The sequence below is a fragment of the Somniosus microcephalus genome, chromosome 8 (genome assembly GCF_052327205.1).
Source record: "Somniosus microcephalus isolate GS21.2 chromosome 8, FLI_Smic_1.0, whole genome shotgun sequence".
NCBI classification, from domain to species: Eukaryota; Metazoa; Chordata; class Chondrichthyes; order Squaliformes; family Somniosidae; genus Somniosus; species Somniosus microcephalus.
In genome coordinates this window covers 45192639-45214842 of record NC_140994.1, presented here as the reverse complement: position 1 = coordinate 45214842, position 22204 = coordinate 45192639, and the positions used below count along the sequence as shown (strand labels likewise).

Here is a 22204-nt window from a genome sequence, read left to right as displayed (position 1 = left end):
ACTTTCAAATAATTCATGAGCAGCATATACTAATCCGCATGTTTCTTATTATGATTTCTGCTACTTACATTAATGCTCTTCAGTTATCAACAAAATACCACCAGAATAAAGTCTCCTGGCATATTTATTTGGAATTATGTTCCAACATGATATCTGCTTATATATTTCATAATATTATTTAAAAGTTCAAAATTATCCACTTTAAACTTTGAAATGTTATTTTTTTTTTTTAATTGGTCTCCGCTAGAGTATTGTGTGCAATCTGGTTACCACACTATAGGAAGGATGTCAAGGCCTTAGAGAGGGTGCAGAGGAGACTTACTAGAAGGCAGACACAATTAAGGGGAAATTTAATAGAAGTGCTCAAAATTATGAAGGATTTTGATTGGTTATCGAACTTCCTGTCAGTGTCCTGAGTACACAGATTTAAGATAATTGCCAAAAGCAATTTTGGGGCGGGGGTGGGGGAAAAAAGAGAAAAGATTTTACGCAGCGAGTTATGATGATCTGGAATGCACTGCATGAAAGGGTGGTGGAAGTAGATTCAATAGTAACTTTCAAAAGGGAATTGGAAATATACTTGAAAAGGAAAAATTTCCAGGACTACGGTGAAAGAGCAATGGAGAGCAGCTAATTGGATAGCTCTTTCAAAAAGAGTCGCAAAGGCACGATGGGCCGAATGGCCTCCTTCTGAGCTGTAAGATTCTATGATTCTATGAAAAGTCACATTCTGTCATGTTCATTAACCTGTCATCACTGCAACAGTAAAAAGTATGACATTTCCAATATTTTAACCAAACTGACTTTAGCTCAAATCGATAACCAATGATAATATCAACAAGAATTAAATCGGTAGATTTTGGACTATTATAGTCATCACAATTTATTTTTCTTGTGATACACTAATCAATTTAAAATGACTCACTGCTTTTGGCATTGCCGCAATTTTAGACATTAGCACTTTATAGAAAGTAAAGTGCAGGGCTATTTATCTAGAACGAAAGGTGGTAGATAGCATTCTTTTCAAATATAGCTCACACAGCACTCAGAGAATTAAATCATCAATTATAAGGTGGTCTGCAAGTGAATATTTTTTTACAATATTCTACATGCTACTAACACATGCAGCACTGACCTAAAGTTTCCTAAGCCATGGCCGTGATGATTAGAAGACTTTTAACATACTTTAACTCTGCTGCCCATATCCTAATATGCACCAAGTCCTGTTCACCCATCACTCCGTGCTCGCTCACCTACATTGGCTCCCGAGGAACCAACTAGAGATCAGGCCATCTTAGACTGGGTATTATGTAATGAGAAAGGATTAATTAGCAATCTTGTTGTGCGAGGCCCCTTGGGGAGGAACGATCCTAACATGATAGAATTCTTCATTAAAATGGAGAGTTGACTCAGAGACTAGGGTCCTGAATTTAAATAAAGGAAACTACGATGGTATGAGGCACTAGTTGGCTAGGAATGATTGGGGAACATTACTTAAAGGGTTGACGGTAGAATGGCAATGGCAAACATTTAAATATCGCATGGATGAACTACAGAATTTGTTCATCCCTGTTTGGCATAAAAATAAAACAAAAAAGGTGACTCAACCGTGGCTAACAAGGGAAATTAGGGATAGCATACGATCCAAGGAGAGGACATATAATTTGGCCAGAAAAAGCAGCAAACTTGAGGATTGGGAGCAGTTTAGGATTCAGCAAAGGATGACAAAAGGATTAATTAAGAGGGGATAAATAGATTATGAGAGTAAGCTTGCAGGGAACATAAAAACTGACTGTAAAAGCTTCTATAGATATGTGAAGAGAAAAAGATTGCTAAAGTCAAGCGTAGGTCCCTTGCAGTCAGAATATGGGGAGTTTATAATGGGGAACAAAGAAATGGCAGACCAATTAAATACATACTTTGGTTCTGTCTTCACAAAGGAGGACACAAATAACCTCCTAGAGATGTTGGGGAACATAGGGTCTAATGAGAGGGAGGAATTGAATGAAATCAGTATTTGTAGGGAAATGGTGTTAGGGAAATTGACAGGATTGAAGGCCGATAAATCCCCAGGGCCTGATAATCTACATCCTAGGGTACTTAAGGAAGTGGCCCTAGAAATAGTAGATGCATTGCTGGTCATCTTCCAAAATTCTATAGACTCTGGAACAGTTCCCATGGATTGGAGGATAGCTAATGTAGCCCCACTATTTAATAAGGGTGGTAGAGAAAAAATGGGGAATTATAGACTGGTAAGCCTGACATCGGTAGTGGGGAAAATGCTAGAGTCCATTATAAAAGATGTAACAGCAGCGCACTTAGAAAACAGTGACAGGATCGGACAAAGTCAACATGGATTTACAAAAGGTAAATCATGCTCGACTAATCTACTGGAATTTTTTGAGGATGTAACTGGTAGAATAGATAAGGGAGAACAAGTGGATGTGGTGTATTTGGACTTTCAGAAGGCTTTCGATAAGGTCCCGCATAAGAGATTAGCGTGTAAAGTTAAAGCACATGGGATTGGGGGTAAGGTACTGTCTTGGATAGAGAACTGGTTGGCAGACAGGAAGCAAAGAGTTGGAATAAACGGGTCTTTTTCCGAGTGGCAGGCAGTGACTAGTGGGGTACTGCAGGGATCGGTGCTCGGACCCCAGCTATTCACAATATATATTAATGATCCAGATGAGGGAACCAGATGTAATATCTCCAAGTTTGCAGATGACACAAAGCTGGGTGGGCGTGTGTGCTGTGAGGAGGATGCAGAGAAACCCCAGTATGATTTGAACAGGTTGGGTGATTGGGCAGATGCGTGGCAAATGCAGTATAATGTAGATAAATGCAAGGTTATCCACTTCGGTGGCAAAAACAGGAAGACAGATTATCTGAACGGCAATAGATTGGGAGAAGGGGAAGTGCAACGAGACCTGGGTGTCCTTGTGCACCAGTCACTGAAGGTAAGCATGCAGGTGCAGCAGGCAGTTAAGAAGGCAAATGGTATGTTGGCCTTCATAGCGAGAGGATTTGCATACAGGAGCAAGGAAGTCTTGCTGCAGTTGTACAGGGCCTTGGTGAGACCACACCTTGAGTATTGTGTGCAGTTTTGGTCGCCTTATCTGAAGAAGGATGTTCTTGCCATGGAGAGAGTGCAGCGAAGATTCATCAGACTGATACCTGGGATGGCAGGAATGACGTATGAGGAGAGGTTGGGTCGATTAGGCTTATAATTGCTAGAGTTTAGAAGAATGAGAGGGGATCTCATTGAAACTTATAAAATTCTAACAGGACTAGACAGACTAGATGCAGGAAGGATGTTCCCGATGGCGGGGGAGTCCAGAACCAGGGGTCACAGTCTAAGGATAAGGGGTAAGCCATTTAGGACTGAGATGAGGAGGAATTTCTTCACCCAGAGAGTGGTGAACCTGTGGAATTCTCTGCCACACAGGGCAGTTGAGGCCAACTCATTAAATATATTGAAGAAGGAGTTGGATATATTTCTTGAGGCTAAAGGGATCAAGGGATATGGGGAGAAAGCAGGGACAGGGTACTGAATTTGAATGATCAGCCATCATCTCATTAAATGGCGGAGCGGGCTCGAGGGGCTGAATGGCCTACTCCTGCTCCTATCTTCTATGTTTCACCCCCCACCACCATCTCTCTAAGTTCCTCCAACCCCACAACTCTCCAAGATATCTGCGCTCCTCTAATTCTGGCGTTTTGAGCATCGCTGATTTTAATCACTCCACCACTGATGGTCGTGCCTTCAGCTGCCAAGGCCCCAAGTTCTGGAATTCCCTCCCTAAGCCTCTCTGCCTCTCTTTCCTCCTTGAAGACGCTCCTAAAAACCTACCTCTTGACCAATCTGCCCAATATCTCATGTGGCTCAGTGTCAAATTTTGTTTTATAACGCTCCTGTGAAGCACCTTGGGACATTTTACTACGTTAAAGGCGCTATAACAATACATGCTGTTGTTGTTAAATACTATTACACAAGAATCTAACTTTCTTCATGTATTATGGCAAAATGTTCACCCATCACCCCTATGCTTGCTGGCCTACATTGGCTCCCAGTCCGGCAACACCTTGATTTTAAAATTCTCATCCTTGTTCAAATCCCTCCAGTCTTGGCCCTCCCTATCTCTGTAACCTTCTCCAGCCCTACAACCCTCCAAAATCTCTACGCTCCTCCAATTCTGGCCTCTTGCTCATCCCTCCACCACTGGTGGCCGTGCCTTCAGCTGCCTAGACCCTAAACTCTGCAATTCCCTCCCTGAACCTCTCTGCCTCGCTACCTCTCTCTCCTCCTTTAAGACGCTCCTTAAAACTTAGCTCTTTGACCAAGCTTTTAGTTACCTGTCCTAATATCTCCTAATGTGGCTCAGTGTCAAATTTTGTTTGATAACACTCTTGTGAAGCCCGTTCGGACATTTTACTACATTAAAGGTGCTATATAAATTAAAAATCTGTTGGTGCCGCTACCTATCTGAGATCAGTAGCTGCACTAGAAACTTCAATTGCCCTGTTTAAGAGAAAATGTTGCGCATGCCTGGATACGCATAAGCAGAGCTGTCCGTTAAAATTTAAACATTTAGAGAGCAGTAACGGGCGGGGATGGGGTTGCAGAGAATCATTTAAAATAAGTCTGGTCAGGACTAATAAAGGAGAACCAGCACGGATTTGTTCAGGGCAAATTGTGTGTGACTAAGTTGATTGAGTTTTTTGATGAGGTAACACAGAGGGTGGATGAGGGCAGTGCAGGCGATTTGTGTATATGGATTTCAAAAGGCGTTTAGTAATTGAAGCCCATGGGATAAAAGGGGCAGTAGCAGCATGCATACAAAATTGGCTAAGGGATAGAAAACAGAGTTGTGGTGAATGGCTGTTTTTCAGACTGGAGGGAGGTATATAGTGGTGTCCCCCAGGGCTCAATACTTGGACCACTGACATTTTTGATATACATTCATGACTTGGACTTGGGAGTACAGGGCATAATTTTGAAATTTGGAAGTGTAGTAAACAGTGAGGAATGTAGTAATAGATTTCAAGAGGACATAGATAGGCTAATGGCATAAGCGGACACATGGGAGATGAAATTCAATGCAGAAAAATGTGAGATGATGCATTTTGGTAGGAAGCATGAGGAGAGACAATACAAGCTAAATCCTGGGCCTCGGGATTCTCGGCAGCTGCAGCAAGGTGAGGACAGGGAAGGAAAGATAGGAGCTGGTGTGGCAGTATTGGTTAAGGAGAATGTTACAGTGCTGGAGAGGGAGGATGTCCTGGAGGGGTCAAGGACAGAATCTATATGGCTAGAGTTAAGAAATAATAGCAATGCCATTACACTACTAGATGTATTCTGTAGACCACCAAATAATGGGAAAGATATGGAGGAGCAAATTAGCAGAGAAATTACAGAGAGGTGCAAGAACTAGAGAGTAGTAATAATGGGGGGCTTCAACTATCCTAATATAGACTGGGATCCAAATAGTGTAAAGGCAAAGAAGGGGGAGAATTTCTGAAGTGTGTGCAGGAGAACTTTCTTGATCAGTATGTTTCCGGCCCGACGAGGGAGGAGGCATTGCTGGATCTGGTTCTGGGGAATGAGGTAGGTCAAGTGGAGCAAGTGTCAGTCGGTGAACATTTAGGGAACAGTGATCATAGTATCATAAGCTTTAGATTCGCTATGGAAAAGGACAGGGAGCAATCTAAAGTAAAAAATGTTTAACTGGGGGAGAGCCAATTTCAGTGGGATGAGAACAGATCTGGCGCGGGTAAACTGAAATCAAAGATTGGCAGGCAAAACTGTAATGGAACAATGGGCTGCCTTTAAAGAGGCAATAGCTCATGTACAGTTCATGTATATTCCTACTCGGGGGAAAGGCAGGGCAACTAAAGTCAGGGTTCCCTGGATAACGAAAGAGAGAATATGAAGCAGAAAAAGAGCGCGTATGACAAATGTCAGGTTGCAAATACATCTGAGAATCAGGCTATATATCAGAGGAGAAGCGAAGAAGAAAATAAGAGAGGGTATGAGAATAGAATGGCAGCCAACATAAAAGGTAATGCAAAAGTCTTCTACAGGCACATAAATAGCAAAAAGGTAGTAAGAAGAGGGGTGGGGCCGATTAGGGACCAAAAAGGAGCCCTGTGCACGGAGGCAGAGGGTTTGGCTGAGGTACTAAATGAGTACTTTGCATCTGTCTTTACCAAGGAAGAGGATGCTGCCACAGACATAGTGAAGGAGGTGGTAGTGGAGACACTTGATAGGATAAAAATTGATAAAGAGGTATTAGAAAGGCAGCTGTACTTAAAGTAGATGAATCACCAGGAGCGGATGGGTATGCATCCGAGGATGCTGAGGGAATTGAGGGCGGAAATTGCGGAGGTACTGGCCATAATATTCCGATCCTCCATAGATACGGGGGTGGTGCCAGAGGACTGGAGAATTGCAAATGTTACACCATTGTTCAAAAAAGGATGTAAAGCTAAACCCAGCAACTACAGGCCAGTCAGTTTAACCTCCGTAGTGGGGAAGATTTTAGAAACAGCAATCAGGGACAAAATTAACAGTCACTTGGATAGGTGTGGATTAATTAAGAAAAGCCAGCATGGATTTGTTAAAGGCAAATGGTGTTTAACCAACTTGATCGAGTTTTTTGATGAGGTAAGAGAGGGTTGATGAGGGTAATGTGGTTGGCGTAGAATACATGGATTTCCAAAAGGCATTCAACAAAGTGCCATATAATAGGCTTGCCAGCAAAGTTGAAGCCCATGGAATAAAAGGGACAGTGGCAGCATGGATACAAAATTGGCTAAGTGACAGAAAACAGAGAGCAGTGGTGAACGGTTATTTTTCGGACAGGAGGAAATTATAGTGGTATTCCCCAGGGGTTGGTTCTAGGGCCACTGCTTTTCTTGATATATATTAATGACTTGGGCGTGGGTGTACAGGGCACAATTTCAAAATGTGCAGATGATACAAAACTTGGAAGTATAGTAAACAGTGAGGAGGAGAGTGATAAACTTCAGGAAGACAAACAGTCTGGTGAAATGGGTGGACACATGGCAGATGAAATATAACGCAGAAAAGTGCGAAGTGATACATTTTGGTAGAAAGAATGAGGAGAGAACATATAAACCAAATGGTACAATCCTAAAGGGGGTGCACGAACAGAGAGACCTAGGGGTATGTGTGCACAAATCATTGAAGGTGGCAGGGCAGGTTGAGAAAGCAGTTAAAAAGGCTTACGGGTTCCTGGGCTTCATAAAGAGAGGTATAGAGTGTGGAAATTATGATGAACCTGTATAAAACACTGGTTTGGCCCCAACTGGAGTACTGTGTCCAATTCTGGGCACCACACTTTAAGAAGGATGAGAAGATGCAGAAAAGATTTACGAGAATGATTCCAGGAATGAGGGGCTTCAGTTACGCTGATAGACTGGAGAAGCTGTGGTTGTTCTCCTTGGAGCAGAGAAGATTGAGAGGAGATTTGATAGAGGTGTTCAAAATCATGAGGGGTCTGGACAGGGTAGATCGAGAGAAACTGTTCCCACTGGCAGAAGGGTCGAGAACCAGAGGAGACAGATTTAAAGTAATTGGCAAAAGGACCAAAGGCGACATAAGAAAAAACCTTTTACCCAGCAAGTGGTTAAGATCTGGAGTGTACTGCCTGAAAGGGTGGCGGAGGCAGACTCAATCTTATCTTTCAAAAGGGAGTTGGATAAGTATCTGAAGGAAAAAAAATTGTAGGGCTACAGGGAAAAGGCAGGGGATTGGAACTAGCAGAGAGCTGGCACGGGCTCGACGGGCCGAATGGCCTTCTTCCGTGTTGTAACCATTCTATGATTCTATTATATTCATGTACAGCTTATTATAATCCTGAAGAAAATGGTGCAGTGCCAGAGACATTGCTATTTATGTCCCACTTTCCTTCTCTACAGCTGTGATTTATTACGGTCTCATTAGGATGATGGAAATAGGTATCCCCATTCAAATGCAAGCTGTTGTAGCGTGGTTATGAGATCATCTCCATTTTAGCACATTAAGAAAGCCTCCCAATACCTCAGCTAGAAAACTTCAATTTAAAAGATCCTGCGTCAAAACAAAATTTGCAACACAATGCAAATATATTCAGAACTTTTCTCGTGTTGGAGTACGATGTTGGCAACTTGCGTGCCAACCTAGAAGTTGGAAAAGCTGACCAACAGTTTCAAAGAGGTTGACAACTCAAAAAACAAAACACAACTAAAAAACAGCCTGAATAAAAGATTATGACACTGTTTCAAGGTGACTGAAAAAGTTAAATTAATTTAATTACATCAGACATTAGTAGTTATATTAGTGATTTAGGATCACATTCCAGAATTCAATTTGTTTCTCTGAAAACTGAAACCTAATGGCCTTGCACATGACCTACTAAAAGAGGTTCTTATAATAGTGCACTGGGTCATGAACTTGTCATGACTTAATACTCAGCCAACCCAATATTCCATCAGCTGTTTTATAGAGGCAAAAAAAATGAAATCGTTTTTGAAGGTGGAATGTGGCATTTTCCAACCCTTTGAGCACCTTTTACTATGTTTCTGAATGTTTTTATTTTCATCCCAGTGAACCACCTCCTCTATCTTTGGCCATTTAATGCAAAGGGTAAGCAGAGCGCACAGCAGGGTCCCACAAAGAGAAAACAAAATGAAACGACCAGATAATCTGTTTTTGTTGATGACAGGTGAGGGAGGAATCTTGGCCAGCACACCAGGAGAACTGCCTGCTCCTTGAATAGTCTCATGAGATTTTTCATGTCCACCTGAGCAGGCAGATGGGGCCTCGGTTTCACAGCTCTACTGAAAGACGGCATCACAAACAATAAATTATGCGTTCAAGTCGTGAAGTTTTGCTTAAACCCACAAATGTTTGACTCACAAGGCGAGAACGCTACTAAAATCATAAACGTGGATATAACAAGCAAGTTAGCAACAAAGGAAATTATCTCCCTCTTCCCAATTACTATAGCTTAATTTCTTTAAATAAAATGCTGTACTTAATCAGTTTGCCTATTCACAACAGTTCAAAAGTATTTTATTGTGACATGCTCAGACATTTCAACATAATAAGATGTTATATAAAGTATAGTGCCTAATTTTTTTTCAGTCAATGACCAATTAACTTCTAAGTGTGAGAAACTTAAATAAAACAAATTTAGTCCGTAAGGGGGACCCCGAGCTCCTGGTGGCCTGTCACTTTAATTTACTGCTCCATTCTCAGACCTCACCGTCCTCAGCCTCTTGCATTGTTCCACAGAAGCTCAGCGTAAGCTCGAGGAACAGCACCTCATCTCTCGATTAGGCACTCTGGACTCAACATAGAGTTCAACAATTTCAGATCATAACCTTGGGCCCTATCACATATATATATTTTCTTCTTTTTATCCACTTTTTGTTTGGCCTTTTTTTCTTCCCTCCCACATGGCAGCTGTCCTTCATTCTGCCAGAGCAATTCACACTTCATCTAGAGCCATCCTTTGTTCCTTAACCTGTCCCATTATCACCTCCTCTTGCCTTGAATATCTCTTAATGTCTCTTGATGTCTCTTGATCTCTCCTGCTTTCTATCCTATCACTGACCTTCCCTTTTGTTCTTTCATCCCCTCCCCCTTTTCCCAGCTCCTAAACTTGCTTTCCATTTCCTGCTTTTTTCCAGTTCTGACAAAAGGTCTTCGACCTGAAACATTAACTCTGTTTCTCTCTCCACGGATGCTGCCTGGCCTGCTGAGTTTTTCCAGCGTTTTCTGTTGTTATTTCAGATTTCCAGCATCCGCAGTATTTTGCTATTGTATTAAATAAAACAAATTCTGAGATGCACAAAAGCAAAATACTGCAGATGTTGGAAATCTGAAACAAAAACCGAAGATTCTGGAAATACGCAGCAGGTCAAGCAGCATCTGTGAAATGAGAAACAGAGTTAACGTTTCAGGTCGATGACCTTTCGTCAGACTTTTCTGAGATGGACCCTGGTTCTACCAGGTAAAGTTCAGTGACTTCCAGACTAGACGTTGCTACTGCCAACCTCCTCACCTGCTGATTACAACCAGTGGCATACCCCCACCCCACAGAAAATGAATTCTGCTCAATCGGAGCTCACTTTTACCAAGCTGAGATAGTAGAACTCATAACACACCAGGGGTTGAATCTAGAACTGTCCTGACGTGCATGACTCAATATTCACATCATGGTGCAACGAGAAAATAAAATGAATGACCAGATAATCTGTTTTTGTTGATGATGGGTGAGGGAGGAATCTTGGCCAGCACACCAGGAGATGGACCTGCTCTTCTTTGAATAGTCTCGAGATTTTTCATGCCCACCTGAGCAGGCAGATGGGGCCTCGGTCGTCCCATCCTCTGTCATCGAATTACAGTAAGCAGACGACGCTTGCGTCTGCGCTCACTCGGAGGTCGAACTCCAAGCCATCGTCAACACCTTCACCGAAGCATATGAGGCCATGGACCTTACACTAAACATCCGTAAGACAAAGGTCCTCAACCTGCTTCCGCCACACGGTACTGCCCCCCGATTATCAAAATCTACAACAAGGCCTTAGACAACATGGACCACTTTCCATACCTCGGGAGCCTACTGTCAACAAAGGCAGACGTCGATGAAGTCCAACACCGCCTTTGGTCGCCTGAGGAAGAGAGTGTTTGAAGACCAGTACCTCAAACCCGGCACTAAGCTCATGGTCTACAGAGCAGCAGTGATACCCACCCTGCTGTATGCCTCAGAGACATGGACTATGTACAGTAGGCACCTCAAAGCACTGGAGAGGTACCACCAACGCTGCCTCCGCAAGGTCCTACAAATCCATTGGCAAGATAGGCGCACCAACATCAGTGTTCTCGCTCAGGCCAACATCCCCAGCATTGATGCTTTGACCATGCTCGATCAGCTCCGATGGACAGGTCACATCGTCCGCATGCCCAATACGAGACTCCCAAAAGAAACGCTCTACTCGGAGCTCCGACATGGCAAGAGAGCCCCAGGTGGGCAGGGGAAACCCTTCAAGGACACCCTCAAAGCCTCCTTGAACAAGTGCAACATCCCCACCGACACCTGGGAATCCCTGGCCCAAGACCGCACAAAGCAGAGGAGAAGCATCCGGGAAGGCGCCGAACACCTCGAGTCTCTTCGCCGGGAGCAAGCAGAAGCCAAGCACAGGCAGCGCAAGGAGTGCACGTAAACCCAAGCACCCCACCTACCTGCCCCTTCAACCACCGTTTGCCCCGCATTGGACTCATCAGTCACCTGAGAACTCATTTTTAATGTGGAAGCAAGTCATTCTCGGTCCCGAGGTACTGCCCAAGAAGATCATGGTGAAACGACCTGCTGAGTACCAAAAAAGCTTGGGAACTTTATTATTATACTTTTTTAGTTGACAGTGCATGGCATATCAATTCTATGTAGTGAGATCTGCACAGTCTAATTTTAAGATTATGCCTCCTTGATCTGGATTCCCCCACCAGAGTAAATAGTTTGTGTATCTAACCTATATTCCTTTATCAGTTTAAACACTTCAATTAGATCTCCCCTTAACCTTCGAATCTCCAGGGAATACAAGCCAAATTTATGCAACTTGTCCTTTTAATTTAACCCTTTAAATCCGGGTATCATTCTGGTGAACCTGTGCTGTACCACCTCCATGGCCAATATATCCTTCCTGAGGTGTGCTGCCTAAAACTAAATGCAATACTCCAGATGGGGGTCTGACCATGTTCTGCAGCCAAGCTTAATCCTAGCCTCATTATTCAAAATGTATGTGTACACATCTAATCTATCAAGGAGCAGAACTCCGGCTGATTTGCTTCCCTCCCTAGACCAGGGGAACTCTGGGGCCAATTATGGCATACCACGTCTAACAAATAACTCCTTTGTTACATTTTAAATATTACAAGATTTTAAAAGGAAAATGATAGGATTGTTTAAAATTTCCACTTGTAAACAAATATGCACAATTACGAATTCTAATATAATGGGACAAGGGACATCTTTGCGATATCAACATAATTCTCATACCATTAGTTAGCCTATGTCAACTTCAATCAGGTTTGATTGTATATACTAATTTATATTAACAAACAGCTGTAACTAAGTAGAGGGTTTCCAGTAACATACAACAGGAGTAAACCTGAACAGTTTTTCAATGTCTGTAGAAAACAGGCACGGAATTATAGCTCTGAAACACCATCTATGTGCTGCTGAATGTTTTTCTTCATGTTACACAGGTATCATATTGAGTGCAACTTGAGATGAAGAATGTAAAACACAGCTGAAAGGATAATAAAGCTCATTGGGATCCCTGAACTGATGTATGACACTGCATTACACATTTTGTTATTCATAACAGCAGGATTACTAGTTAACAAAGTATTAATGCTTGTAATCTTTATTGTTTTACCCAAAGTAATTTGTCTCCTGAAACTGTTGTTTTGTTGCTAAAGTGGTGGTATACATTCTCTAGACAATGTTATGTTCATAATCTCCTGGAAAAAGAACAAGGTATTTCCCCTATTTAACTTTCCTGATCCATACAGCTTCAAGTTATATCTCTTCATACCAAAATCTCTGCTGTACTAAAAAAGGGTCTGTAACACCTCAGTAACCAGACTGCAGCCTCCTTAAAACAAACAAAGATAACGTAACATAGAATTATGAGGAATGATTCCCCAATTTGGTGTACCAACAGAGAGTGGTGTTTGCAGAGCACCAGATCTCAGAATCACCTCAATGAAATTTACAGCACAGAATTGGCCATTCTGCCCATCACGTCTGTACTGGTGCCAGCAGACCAACTGGAGGTGTCTATTTAACCCCACTTCCCTGCCCATCCTATATACTCTTGCTTTTCAAATACCTATCCAATTCCCCTTTAAATGCTTAGTCAGTTGTGATAAAGCATGTCCTGAGAACTATGTCAACAAATTTCTTCTGACTTCCTCCTTCATTCTTCTAATGATGCTCCTGAGTTTGTGTCCACTTTGTATGTCTAATGTAAAACTGCAATTTTAAATATATGAAAACATATATTGTATAAAGTATAGCTATACAAAAGACAGCCATTTACTTCATTAAAAATACAGCCCTACTTTTTTCTGAGCTCACAATAAATCTTTAGATCGGCATTAAGCTCCGCTTGTTTAGCTCAGGTTGCTTTAAGATATATTCTGGAAACAAACCATATGGATTACTAAGTAATTTTGGATAATATGACAACAGTGTTTCCAACACCCATCATCTAGAAATAAGAGGCTAGAAATTCACTTTGGCCCCGCCAGCTGGCTAGCGCCCAAAAGTTAGCGCTGCGCGCGGAGCCAGTTGCGGCCGTCAGAAATTCAGTTTTTGCGCCCCAAGTCGGAACCGGGCGCTATTCCAGGGTGTGCCCGCCCCCGCTTGGGGCGCTGAAACTGAATTTCAGCGCTGTAGGTGCCGCAGCGCCACCCGCTGCGGAGCGGCAGGCTGCGGTACTGCAGGCCTCCTCCTTCTCTTAAGGGGGAGGCGCCTGCAACACGGAGAAGTGCCGGGCTCCCGGAAAGCAGCCGGCAATGCCGCGGGGGGGGGGGGGGGGGGGGTGGAGGAGGCCGGGGAAGGAGGTGTAGGCAGGCGGCCGGCCGCACCTCCGCCTTAACTAGCGCCACTAAGGCTGCAGCACGGCCCGGTCTTCACATCGTTGTTTGCGGCCGCTGCGGAAGAGGCGGCCGCAACTAAATATGGGGGTCGGGCTGGTAGCGGGGCGGAACCGGGGCACTGCGCACACCGATGACGTCATCGGTGCCGGCGCAGCGCTACCGGCTACCGCCGCCATTACCGCAGCGCTGAATATCAGCGCAAACTCCTTTACTGGCGCAGAAGCCCTCTTTGGGCGGTAACTGGGCGCAAAGCCCACTGAATTTCTGGCCCACAGCATTTGATTAAAAAGTCTTATAACAATAATATACATGAACAATATAGTCCTTCAGTCACATCACAGATTTGAAATGAGCAGAATCACTATGAAAAATATAGCAGTCGTGGAATAATTTAAGTTGAAAGGGAAAATATATTTCTAATTTTTATGTCAGAAAGAATTTAAGTTAGTTGTAAATCTTCACTTCACCAGTCTAATGTTAACTGTGTAATAGAGCATATTTTACATTCTGACTGACCCAATGCACACAATGGATGTTGTTTACATCTTGTTAGAATGTACGATTAATGACAGTGTAGTTACCCCTTAATTGATTTAAAACTACGTTTATTATTATTTCCTAGCGTTGAACTGGACTTCAAGCAACAAGAGGACAAGTTTCAGCCCGTTATGAGAAAACTACATCCTACTGAAGAAACTCAGGTTTCAACCCTGCCTTACTCACAAGAATTCTGTTCATCCGCCTACCAAAAGCAAAAACCTAGCAAGACTGAATCAAAAAAGCATGGGAAATGGAAACTGTGGTTTCTTTAACTAAAGCTATTAAAGTTTCGAAATGTTAATTTCATTCAATTGAAGTGACCCCTTTTTGACTGATTTTGGAGTTGAGCTGAATACTCAATTACCAAGAGTTTAAAATCAGCCGTCAAGTCATTATATGCACAAGGCAGCATTCAGTTCAAACCATCCATTGCAAAAGATTTTGGTCTAATAAATCACTACCATGCACGGGCATGAAATAACATGCAATTTTTTATTTACAGTTCACAGACAGAGAGCAAGTAGTAATTTAAATGGATGTATTCTAACACTATTTTTATTAATCCTCCAAATGCTATAATTTGGCCTGTTAATGTCAAGCTGTCATTTCATGCTTTGCTAATAAGCCAGATATTCTTATGCCTTCAACCATTAAATAATGCAGCAAAGTAATAGAGAAAGTTGTACTTTTATAGGATTTTTCATTTTTATGCTTAGTTCAAGAATCTTAAGTTAAGAGCATGAAATTAACATTTTCAAGCACATTGCAGATTAGGGAGGAAAAAAAGCACAATTCTTAAAATAGGCACACCTGATGGTCAGTGATGCTTGTCATAAGGCTTTACATGCCAAGTGATAACCCTGTAAATCTGCTTATAAAATAGAATCACATTTAACTTTAATACCGCACAATGCATTCCCAAATCTGCATTATGTACTGTTCATATGAAAAATGTGAACTATGCCTATATGCACAAGCAGTGACATATCTTTAATTATTTCCAGTTGATAGCTCTGGGCACAGGGTATATTTTTCTCCATTAGGAAAATTTTAATCCACTGGTACTTGAAAGCCAAGTTGATTGGAAATATCGACCATAAGTGTATGTATTTAGTTTTTTGAATGGGAAGGGGAAGAGAAGAATTATTAATGACCACTATAAAGGTTTTAATAAACCTGTGCATAATGTAAAATACAATATAGGAAGATGCATAAAAATGCAAAAGATGATTTAACTGCATAATTTAATGAGTGTTTCATCGCTCTGCATTACAAAACTAAATGTCACAAGGTAACTTTCACAGAACACATGAAATAGCATTTGTTATATGTACACATTAGTTTTCACATTATAAGTACTTTGCACTACAAAAATACTTCATTTTCTTGTAAAAGTTTAAAGAGTCTCTTGAAGTCAAATATTAAGCTAAAGTAATGCAACAAGTGTATATTTATAGAACAGTATATATAAAATGGTTTAACTGTAAACACTGATTAAATAAATCACTATTTCGTATTTGGTGCAATCTTGCTGGGAAATTATTTTAACATTTAATCTTTGTAAACTATTACAATAAATGCAAATAATTTTACATAAACTTCAATACTGTTTTAATTTGTAAATCAAGTTTAAGTAGCTTTTGAAACCAATATATTTTAGTGAGCTAAATTTTTTAGCATTTTAAAAATCATAGTTTATTATTCCATTAAAAAAATATAAGACTGTGTCAAATGATTATTTTATATGCTGAAAATTCATTGAAAAATGGGGTCTCCCTTCAGGTTAATGCCAGTGTCTCTCAAAGTTCAGTACTTAATTTTAAACCACTTTCCAATTTCAAACCACTTTCTAATTTCACTTTTAACTATCTAAATCTCAAAATAGCTTTAATTTTTAAGATGCTGTAACATTTAGTTGATTAAATTTTTTTTAAAGCTGTCCAATCACCATGTTAGAGTATGACTTATTACTGCTGTAAAACTGAAGGCTAATGCTCCAGTCACATTCATATGGGGGAAGAAGGATTTCCTGTTTGCCATTTATGGCAAAATCAGAGGAAATTTTCTGCCATGACAAGCAGCTAGCTCTAAAAGGTAATCAAGTACATTTTCCATTACTCTCTCCCAAGAACCAAGCTGCCCACTTACATTTATATCAACTAAAAAGGGCATTCAAAACATTTTTTTGTGTAGTATCCCAAGAATTTGTGAAAAGGGACTGCAATTTGTAAAGGGAAAGGATGCATTGCAAAATTTCACTTAAAAGAAACAATCCTCTACTCTACATCTTCATTACAGATCTCACAGCCGCTATTCATCTTTTTCCACCTATTTTGCTACAATTATTCTGCATTTCTTTGGTCTTTCTATATTGCAATCTCCCCCTACCCCTCTTTCTTCTTAGCAGCAGGCAGATATTGAAGGGAGAGACAGACCAGGAAAGGGTACAAAATGAAATATACAAAAGGAAAAAAAAACTGGCCAGAGAGGTACAAACATAGCCAGAAGACAAATTAATTGGGTGGGGAATGTACGGAGACAGTCTGTGAGGACAGAACTGCCTAGGAGGACAGGAGAATATATGGAGGGGTAAGAACAGACGGCAGGAAATGGATCTCCTGTACAGAAATGGTCAGTTTTATTGCAAATAGTTGCACAAATTGTATTTTCATGGTAATGAAATTGAAGATAAATGCTTCAACATCGCAATTGTGTTTTCTTATAACGCGTCTGCCATTTTTCTTTTCAATTACTAACAAAATCCTTTACATATTGTTTCATGCCAAGATCATTAAACAGTTTGCATCATGTTGCTACAATCATTATCTGGATTTCTTGCACCATGGATACTTAAATAATGATTAGATGGGTATATCATTCTATTACATGTTCAGAACAAGGCAAGAGACCTAAATAGAAAAAAAATGTGGAGGAACAATTTTGATGTTTGAAGGATTAAAAGCATACTTTGGCTCAACTATAGTAGTGCTCACAGACATGGAATATTCAACCAGGGAGCTCCTGTAAAGGTGAAAAGATTTTGGTGGGTCCTCATTGGGATTATATTTTGTGTAAAGCATGCAAATACTTAGCGTGGCACTAGAAAGTCTCCTCATCAAAATTCAAAATATTTAGTCAATTATATTTTTGATTCTTTTGATTTAATGAGACAGTTGAGAGTTCCATATTCAACAAAATAAATTGTTTTTCACATAACTACTGCCAAGTTATATTGCTGCAGGGCATCAAGAACAGGCTGTTAAAATAAGTGCGTTCCCAATTTAATGTTCATGTCCAGAAGATGGCCTACCAGTCAGAAAAATGTGCTGGGGCAGGGTTGGGGGGTGGAGGATAGAAAACTACTATATTAGAAGAAAATAGTTAGCAAACAGTTCTGGGTACTCTTATGTCACCTGCACTGTTCCTATATGGGGACAGGTATGGTGCCACAGTAATGGCTTTATTACAATAAAAATGCAAATTCCAATGGTGTCACAGATTAGGAGAGCAAAGTTCAAGCATCTCAGAGTTTTATTGCAACCAGTCACAAACTTTTAACCAACTGTTATGAATTTGTTGTTGTTTTAAGAATTGGTTAACTTAATTGCCATTCTATTTTTTTTAATGGAGAACTTCTGAGGTACTGTTCATGGATAGTGTGGCCTGGAGTGTGATTTCTAATTTTTACCATGTTCCTGCTCTGAGGTTACATTAACAGGATCTGTGCCCATGGGCCAAACATTATAATTATTATTCCCTGACTAACAAACCAGTGTCCAACAATTTCTGGACAGATAGGTCACTACCTGATAAGTCAGCATAATCTTTTCTTCCACTCACCAGGCAAGACAGGGATTATAGGTTGTAACCAAAAGCACCATCGGTAGCACCAGTCTGGGAGCTCTTGACAAACTTCTAATCCATGCAACAATACTACCTGTGGCTTCAAGCAATGGATTGACCAGCATCTCATTTCATGAAAGACTGAGAAACAGACACATGTACACTCAAGCCTTCACACACATACACACAAGCGCACACACATGGAAACACATTACCTTGTGTCATACTGTATTGCTCACTGCTGACTGTGTCTTAACACAGAGCTACCGTATTCCTCTTCCCTCTTGCTTACTAGCAACTATCTCAATGTTGCATCCTCTCTAATTTGTGCCTCATCAGTCAATCTCTGTTCTTCTTGCCAAGTAACTCACTCTTTTCTTTCTCTCTCTTACACGTGCCTAAACTGACAGGCAGCAATTTCCCATTTGGAGTTTCATCAGTGCACTGTATTTGTTTTCTGTTTATTCATTTTATTTAAATTTTCAATGACACATATTCTATTTCTTTACACTTGTTTGTAATGCAAAATTCCCCACAGGAGAGTTGGCATAGGCGTTGCACAATGGGACATAATCTTAAAATTAGAGCTATTTAGGAGCAAAACCAAGAAGAACTTTTTCAGACAAAGGGTTGTACAAATTTGCACCTCTTCCCACTCCCCTCTCCTCCCCCCACCACTGCCAGTGGATGCTGGGACAACTGGAGCATTCAAGACCGAGATAGATTTTTGTTAGGCAAGGGTATCGAGGGATATAGAGCAATGGTGGGAAAGTGGAGTTGAGGTGCAGCTCAGCCATGATCTAATTGAATAGTAGAGCAGGCCAGAGAGGCTGAATGTCGTATTCCTGTTCTTAATCACAGAAACCCCACAGTGCAGATAGAGGCCATTTCGGCCCATCGAGTCTGCACCGACACATATCCCACCCGATTCCCGTAACCCCTACACCAACACATATCCCACCCTATCCCTGTAACCCCATGTATTTAATCCCCCTAACACTAAGGGTCAATTTATCATAGCCAATCAACCTAACCCGCACATCTTTGTTCCTATAAAGATGATCCACTGTTAATTAAGATGACAGCGGCATAGAAATACAATTTTTCTAAAACTTAAAACAAAATCAGTCTTTTTCAAGACAACTTCTTTCTCATGAAAGCACCACCTATACAAAAATGTCTAATGCTGTTATTTAAAGATGCAGATTACAGAGAAGTATACCACTGCATCACAAAAATATCACGTGGGGCATATAGCCCCTTGCATTCACATAATCACAATGTACACTGTTCCATTGCTCTTGTACCCCAGCAATCTTTAATTTCAAATTTAGATGGCCTTATAAAATATGATTAGCAGGAATGACTTTGCCATTATTGACTTCTCTTTTAAATAGTGAGATTTATTCCTATGATACCCTACAGTCTTAATAGATTAGACATGCCAATTGCCAAACTAAATATACTTCATGAAAATAAGTTTTAGCCAATAGTATTAGGCCATTGTTAATAAGTCTGCAAATCTCCCATATGTGCATGTTTTTCTTGTGACTTCCAGAATTCATTGGGTGCTGTGTACCAAGATCATACACAAAGAAATGGTGCGCAAACCAGATTGTTAATCAAATCAATGTCAATCAAAGCCACAAATTTGGGTCATCTTTCAGTAACTTCCACAGAAATGTACAATGAAAATTTATATACAAAACATGCTCAACTTACCTAATTAAATTACAGAAAAATACTATTGGTAAACTTAATTTCCTGTACTTCGACATAACTGGTATACAAGCTTTTATTAGTATTTGAAATTCCATGTACAACAGAAACCCAACGCTAATCACAGAATGAAATTTTAGTTTAAAAGTACGTGAAACAAATTGATCCTGTCTCAAATGTTGAAAATGCACTGCATGAAAATGGAACAGTTGCTAAATCTTTTTTCAACTAAGGATACATACCATTAGTTTCTGGCTTTTCAACTCATTCTTCCTCTCCAAGAGCAGTGGAGCCCATTGTTAACATTTAGAAAGCGAAAATCCTCCAAACAGCTTCAGTGGGAGAAAAAACTGAGTTATGCAGACTAGTAATTTCCCAGGTTTGATCTCTGGTCTATACTGAATTAGCTGCTCTTAATTCAGGCTGCCATGTGACATTACAATTGGCCCCAGAGTCCTGGAGCAAAGCAGGAGATAAAAAACAGCCAGGATTTTTCTCCTGACCATCTTTCCAGTAATCCTTCCTGGAGAGTACACATGTGTGGACATCTGATGAGGATGTATTTGGGCTCAGCTGTGATAACCCATGTATGTCAAAAAAAAGTCTAGTCACTCAAGATCTGGTCTCAAAGAACCCTCATATGATTGAGGTATCAGCCCATGCAAGTAATTTCAACAAGCAGAGATATGAAAAGAAAACCCTGCAAACAAAGCAGCAGGAGAGTAACTTATTTTTAGTTAAACCCCTAGTATTAAGTGGCACATCAAGTTGATGTTCATGGCATTGCACACAAGAGTCAAGATCAAGCATAGTCTATAGTATTCAGGTAAAGTGGCATTAGGGCTTGGAGAGAAGCATGGTAGGCCAACATTAATTTAATATAAAAACAGAAAATGCTGGAAATACTCAGCAGGTCAGGCAGCATCTGTAGAGAGAGAAACAGAGTTAGCGTTTCAGGTCGATGACCCTGCGTCAGAAATGGAAAAAGTTAGAGATGTAATAGATTTTTAAGCAAGTGTGGGGTAGGGAAAGGGGGGAGGGGAGAAAAGAACAAAGGGAAGGTCTGTGATAGGGTGGAAGGCAGGAGAGATTAAAAGACAAAAGGGATGATGGTGCAAGACAAAAAGAGATGGTAATGGGACAAGTTAAGAAACAAAAGATGACTAGATGAGGTGTAAATGGCAATGGCAGAATCAACAACAGGTGCCATGTAAGAGAAATAAAAAATAGGGGCGAAGGTTATAGTCCGAAATTGTTAAACTCGATGTTGAGTCCAGAAGGCTGTAAAGTGCCTAATTGAAAGATGAGGTGCTGTTGCTCGAGCTTACGTTGAGCTTCATTGGAACAGTGTTAAGAGGTCAAGGACGGAGAGGTCAGAGTAGGAGTGGAGCGGAGAATTAAAGTGACAAGCGACCGGAAGCTCGGGGTCGCGCTTACGGACTGAACGGAGGTGTTCTGCAAAGCGGTCACCCAATTTGCGTTTGGTCTCCCCAATGTAGAGGAGACCGCATCGTGAGCAGCGAATACAGTATACTAAATAGCAAGAAGTAAAAGTAAATCACTGTTTCACCTGGAAGGAGTGTTTGAGGCCCTGGACAGTGGGAAGGGAGGAGGTAAACGGGCAGGTGTTGCATCTCCTGTGCTTGCACGGGAAGGTGCTGTGGGAAGGGGATGGTGTTGGGGGTGATAGAGGAGTGGACCAGGGTGTCGCGGAGGGAGCGGTCCCTTCAGAATGCTGAAAGGGGAGGGGAAGATGTGTTTGGTGGTGGGATCACGCTGGAGGTGGTGGAAATGGCAGAGGATGATCTGTTGAATGTGGAGACTGGTGGGGTGAAAGGTGAGGACAAGGGGAAACCTATTGTGGTTCTGGGAGGGAGGGGAAGGGTTGAGAGCAGAATTGCAGGAAATGGAATGGACACAGTCAAGGACCCCGTCAACCACGGTAGAGGGGAATCCTCAGTTGAGGGAAAAGGAAAACACATCAGAAGCACTAGTATGGAAGGTGGCATCATCAGAGCAGATGCGGCGGAGACGGAGAAACTGGGAGAATGGAAGAGAGTCCTTACAGGAAGCTTCCCTTTTGTTCTTTCCTCCCCTTCCCTGCCCCTACATGTGCTTAAAAATCTGTTACATCTCTAACTTTTTCCAGTTCTGGCGAAGGGTCATTGACTTGAAACGTTAACTGTTTCTCTCTACAGATGCTGCCCGACCTGCTGAGTATTTCCAGCATTTTCTGTTTTTATTTCAGATTTCCAGCATCCGCAGTATTTTGCTTTTGTATCAATATAATTTCATACCCATTTTGTCCTTACTTGTGTAATATTTGATTTGGTATTGTCTACTTATCGTATATTAAAAAATTACATTTGCATCATGGCATTGATTAGGGAAAGTTGGAGGTTAGGTGGCCTTATAAAAAAATAAAAA

At 41.2% G+C, this 22204-nt stretch overlaps 2 protein-coding genes across 7 annotated transcripts in view; one reads left to right on the top strand and one right to left on the bottom strand.

The window, feature by feature from the left end:
• The window catches only part of insyn2a (inhibitory synaptic factor 2A), a 59220-nt gene extending 42183 nt beyond the window's left edge, over window positions 1-17037 (top strand). Inside the window, exons 4-5 of one of the 2 annotated variants that reach the window (XR_015079221.1) lie at window positions 12275-12358; window positions 14298-14388. Coding sequence is in view for 1 of the 2 variants with exons in the window: in XM_085994681.1 (XP_085850807.1) it covers window positions 14298-14487 (190 nt within the window). In the remaining variant the exon portion in view is untranslated. Of the gene's footprint in view, window positions 1-12274; window positions 12359-14297 lie in introns of both variants that reach the window. The other variant, XM_085994681.1, reaches the window with a different exon arrangement.
• The window catches only part of dock1 (dedicator of cytokinesis 1), a 712419-nt gene that overhangs the window by 423628 nt on the left and 266587 nt on the right, over window positions 1-22204 (bottom strand). The window lies entirely within an intron of this gene.